Source organism: Aegilops tauschii, chromosome 5 (genome assembly GCF_002575655.3).
Source record: "Aegilops tauschii subsp. strangulata cultivar AL8/78 chromosome 5, Aet v6.0, whole genome shotgun sequence".
Lineage (NCBI taxonomy): Eukaryota > Viridiplantae > Streptophyta > Magnoliopsida > Poales > Poaceae > Aegilops > Aegilops tauschii.
The window spans coordinates 179,655,747-179,661,296 of NC_053039.3; the positions used below are offsets into that span (position 1 = coordinate 179,655,747).

The following is a 5,550-nucleotide window of genomic DNA, read 5'->3' on the forward strand; positions in this document are numbered from 1 at the left end:
AAAAGTAGGGATGGGCTTTTCAAAGAAAAAAAAGTGGGATGAGATCTAGTACCTGACATCCCATGGTTAGATAAGTGGAAGTATTTGCAGTTCAGTATTTGTTAGGCGTAGCAAAAAAAAAAACTTGCCAGTAAAACTTGTGCAACCTAGAACCGAGAGCAAGACTTCATGGTTGACCATCTGTTGACAACTCATAGTAACACAACCCTGCTTTGGGAAGTGTCATCTACTTATAAAGAAAAGATGCAAGGAAAGCAATATAATTTGCAAGCATATTAGAGCAACATCTATATCATATTGACCGTCGCTAGCATATGCAAAAATGCTCAGGCCTTGAAACTTGTCATGACAACAGTACATAGAGGCTACAACAGGCTACAGGAGATCATCGACTGATGATGGATAACTACAAATAGACAGACATTCATCATGAGAATGAAATTACATTTCTCAAACAGATGTTCTCGGGACAGACAGAGGCGGGATTTCTACAGGCAAGTGAATCATCATCAAAAAAAGGAAGAGCTACCACTGTACAAATTTCAAAAGCAGGTTCGGCCTTCGCTCTCCATCAGAAACCCGGATCATCTTTACATGATGCCCTGGGCAGTAGAAGAGTCATTTCCATTTTCACAAGAACCCTTTCCAAACACCTCTTCTATCACATTGTTTGTCGAAAGAAATTCGTCTTTCTCCCACACGCTACTGAAACCAATATCCCATGTTTTCGGGTCGCAATGGCCACCAAAGTATCCATGATCTGCAACGCTACCAAAGCCAACATCCCGGTAGTGGTCTCCAGCAATATCAGTGGGTGTGCCATCCGTGGTACAAACATGCGGAGCCTCAAATGATGTGCACGAGTCGTCTTGAGCATCTGTGTCAAAAATGGTTGCCTCCTGGTTATTGTCCACAAGGGACACCATGACATTCCCCTCCACACAGCAATTTTCTTGCCTGTCACCACTAGAACAGTCAAACTCATCCTCCTCACCAGACTCTTCATGCATATTTCCTTGGAGGGGAACTTGATTGCATGCACCATCATCTTGATCAGTAAGAGACTCGAGCAGCAAATCCTCACCAGCCCTTTCTGTCACAGCAAATTCATCATCATCTCTTCCCTCCCATTCATCATTATCACTGTCAACATTCATTGGATCAAACCTATTCTGCTCAGCCCTCTTCCTCAACATGAAGACATTGAAATAGTAGCTCACTAACTCTTTGTTAGTCTTCAATGGGAAGGCAAGCGGAAGTTCGTCCCAGAAGTTCCTTCCAAGAGAGGCAGGGTTTAATGATACCACATCCTGGAACAAATGCTCTTCATCTTCAGTCCATTTCAAGGCCACCTCCTCTCCCATGTCAAAGAATCCTAACTCTTTGAAGGTGTTCAGACCAAGGGCACTCATTAGTCTTTCTCTTGCTTCCTTCACATGCTTCCTCACGCACGCAATCGAACCTTCATCAACACAACTGCAATCCGTCTTACAGCAAACAGGTTTCAGCACTGAAGATAACTCAACAGAACCAGGCATTGGAATGACAGAGTTCCTAATCCACTTGTCACTCTCGGCTTCCTTTATATCACGTATGTGAGAAGATGATGACACATCAGCATTACCATCAACTGAGCTCCTACAATTACCAGATGCACACTCTGGCAACTCAGCCTGATAATTTGGCCCAATTGGAACAGTTTTCCTTGTAGGGCAAAGGCTAACAGACGAGTAAATGTCTTCCCTTTGATAATAACTTGCAGATCGCAGGTAATCTTCAACATAAGTTTGGGCTAGTGAAAAATTAACGGGTGGATCTACACCTTCATCCTCACTTTCCTCACTACCATATGCTGGCGGATCGGAGATTCTCTCCCATGTCCTGTATGATCCATACTCTGGAACATTTATGTCAGCATCTGCTGCATTATATTTCTCAGATACAGCTGAAATGGAGAAAATATGAGCCCAATCAGCACTTTGGTTTTATAGAAACGCATGGCAGTAATGGACATCCACACGCAACAGGGAAATTAAACCTCTACACAAAGATGGCCAAAATACCTGCCATAATATCTCAATCATGCATAACAAGGTCACGTAGGGGTGGTGGATAGATTTAATAGAACCCTTTCGGGAAACTAGTCCTCATGGCGGAAGTATCAAGTGTATGGAAGCAAAGTGTAAAGTGTAGCGAAGTATCAAAAGTTTTTGTAAATGACAGAGTATGAACTTCCATAAAAGGTTGCGAGTTAACATGTCTTACTTTGCTCTTCCTGCTTCATCCGTTTGCAGTCCAACATGTCTGGGAAACCACTAGAGGCAGGTCTCTTATAATGATCGACTGTCACTTCTTTAACAGCACTGGCAGTATTAACTAGACAAGCTGTGGTACTCCATTCTGAAATTCCAAAATTAGGACCAACTATTCATCAGATTGGCCAGTTTACATTCATTTGACAAACTTTAATTGCACACAACCTGGCACAAGAATCTAGGCATGCTTGTACAAGGCGAAGGGAAATGGCAGTCGTTACCTGTTGCAATATGGTATTTCTCAGGAAGGAAGTTTGAGCGCCCATCATCGGTTCCCCTCAGATTGCCACATGCAAGCTGCTCGCAGTGGTGCCTCACATAAACCTCACTATTTTCTTGATGCAACATAATGCTCCTGAGGAAGAGAACTCTTCCATTAGATAACAAAATGATGGCAAATAGATACAATTATATTGCACCGGGTGATCACTGCACAGGATTAGACCGATAGCTACACATCTTGAAGAGGAAACGCATTGTGTTACTTATACCAATTGCAAATGAACATCCAAGTTGAACACTACCACCGACCACACTGATGTACAAACCTTCAAGTGCGCATCACCAAACTAGGGTGCACAAATCGATTGCATCTCAGGTTTTCAACCAAGTGCATAACATTGTTTCCGCACATGCGACGTTCTCCCACTAAACTATAGAAGGTGCAACACATGTAGAAGTTTATTCAATTATATTTGTATGGGCAAACACAGGCAGCATACACGGCCGTGATCTCCCTATGAGAATTTGGAAGCAAGCTCCACACGACATCCATGGATCAATCGGTCAATTCAAATCAGGTTTGGCTACCCTATTAAAGTCAAAATCAAATTCACCGCATGAAAAATAGGTCAAAATTAAATTCGCCGCATGAAAAATAAGTCAAACTAAATTAAGGTCCCGATAGTTCCAAGCCTGGTCGATTTTAGATCTATCTTTCTAGAATATAAGAAATCAAAAATCAAGCAAGGGGATGGACTACTTACTGGCGATGAGGGGTCGACGGAGGGTTGGACGGGAGGGAAACGACGAAACCCTAGCAAACAAATCGCGCAAATTCGATGAAAAGAACCGCAGTAATAGGATCTCAGAGCCACCAATCAACCACAGACCAGCCTCCCCTGGAGAAATCCCGCCTCAATCGAGCCAATCGGTACCCGATTTCAGCGCCTCGAAACCCTAATCTCGGGAACACACAGAATCAACGATACGGGGCGAAATCGGTACCGATAGAGAGGCCTCGGCGAGGGAGGACCGGATCTGGTGTCGAATTGAGGATTCGGGGAGGAGAGGTAGACGATTCGAGATCAGATCGAGGGGTGGGGAGGGGAAAGAGGGGAAATTTAGGGGAAAAGAGTTTGGTCCACGGCCCGTGTCCTTTTTGGTATTATTTATGGGAAAGACCGGCGAATACAATAAAGTAAAGAAATTATTGGTACGAGAATTTTTGGGCTCTAGGTTCGGGCCACAGAAATACACGAGGCCCAAACTATCAGTAAGGCCCCTTCTTTCTGCTTTTCTATTTGAGCCCGTGCTCTCACGGCAAAATGCCCACGGGAGCAACTAGTTAACGAGCGCTTTTTCGGGAGCCTCGCAACGATCAGCGCCACTTGGCGTGCTCTCAGCCACTCGCCATATGACGCGCTCTGGACGCTTCATTCGGATTTTTTTTCACACGCGTTTTCGGCTTTTTAAACGGTTTTTTTTTCATTTTTTTCGACGTTTTGGTTTCCCCCTTTTTCTTAGCTTTTCGATATAAAAAATTTGCGCAAAAAAACGCGTTTTCTTTTTTTTCCCTTTCGCGAAAGTCACGGTTTTTATTCCGCAAGAGGCACGGTTGTGCTTTATCGAGAGTCACGGCCGTGCCTTTCGGAAACGAAAAAATACGTTTTTTTTTCTTTTGCGAGAGTCACGGTTTTGCTTTCGCGAGAGGCACGGTTGTGCTTTCGCGAGAGTCACGGCCGTGCCTCTCGAAAAGGGAAAAACAAAACGCGTTTTTTGTTTTTTTCTTTCGTGAGAGTCACGGTTTTGCTTCCGCGAGAGGCACGGTTGTGCTTACGCGAAAGTCACGGTCGTGCCTCTCGAAAAGGGAAAAAATACGCGTTTTCTGTTTTTTTTCTTTCGCGAGAGTCACGGTTTTGCTTTCGCGAGAGGCACGGTTGTGTTTTCGCGAGAGTCACGGCCGTGCCTCTCGGAAACAGAAAAAAAAACGTGTTTTCTGTTTTTTTTCCTTTCACGAGAGTCACGATTTTGCTTCCACGAGAGGCATGGTTGTGATTTCGCGAGAGGCACGGGCGTGCCTCTTTCGGAAAGGAAAAAAACCGTGCTCCCGGTTCGGTTTTTTCGCCCGGTTTTTTTTGTCCGGTTTTTTCGTGAAAAAAAAGTTCGTCAAAACCTATCAACATGGGATCTAGTTTTGAAGATCTCGACGCGAGGAATCCAATGGTGAAAACGGTTCGAGATTTAGACGCACGGTTTAAGAGATAAAACGTTTTGAATAAACGGATCTACGAAAAAAGGGAAAACTCCCAGGTTGCGACAAGTGGCGCGCTGCATGGGCGCCACTTGTCGCGACCTGGGAAAGTGGAGTGTTCTTTGCAACGGGTACTCCTTAATTAGTGATTTCGCACATACACCGCCAGGGCTATCGGTAAGGCCCCTTCATTCGGGAGCTCCTAGTCGGGCTAGCGCCGATTAAGGTGAGCAACTAGTTAACGAGCGCTCCTTCGGGAGCCAACGATCAGCGTCACTTGACGCGCTCTCAGCCACCTGTCATGTGTCGCGCTCTGGACGCTTTTTTGGATTTTTATTTTATTTTTCCGCACATGTTTTTGGCTTTTTAAACGGTTTTTTTGTTTTTTTTTACGTTTCGATTTTCTAACGGTCTTCCTTAGCTTTTGGGTCAAAAAAAGTTCAAAAAAATTGCGCGAAAAAAACTTTTTTTTTCACGAGAGTCACGGTTTTGCTTCCGCGAAAGGCACGGCTTTCGCGAGAGTCATGGTCGTGCTCGGAAACGAAAGAAACGCGTTTTTTGTTTTTTTTTCCTTCTGCGAGAGGCATGGTTGTGCTTTCACGAGAGTCACAGTCGTGCCTTTCGGAAATGGAAAAAAACACGTTTTTCTTTTTTTTTCCTTCCGCGAGAGGCACGGTTTTGCTTCCGCGAGAGGCACGGTTCTGCTTTCGCGAGAGTTACGGCCGTGCCTTTCAAAAAAGGGGGAAAACGCGTTTTCTATTT

General features: G+C 44.5%; 1 protein-coding gene across 1 annotated transcript; it reads right to left on the reverse strand.

Moving 5' to 3' along the window:
* Positions 1-275: 275 nt before the first annotated feature.
* Positions 276-3,710, reverse strand: LOC109772917 (uncharacterized). Its single transcript, XM_020331620.4, has 4 exons — positions 3,302-3,710; positions 2,537-2,670; positions 2,266-2,400; positions 276-1,945 (listed from the first exon to the last, which is right to left on the reverse strand). The coding sequence occupies exons 2-4, from the start codon at positions 2,661-2,663 to the stop codon at positions 591-593; spliced, it is 1,617 nt and encodes a 538-aa protein (XP_020187209.1). The 5' UTR covers positions 2,664-2,670; positions 3,302-3,710; the 3' UTR covers positions 276-590.
* Positions 3,711-5,550: the final 1,840 nt, after the last annotated feature.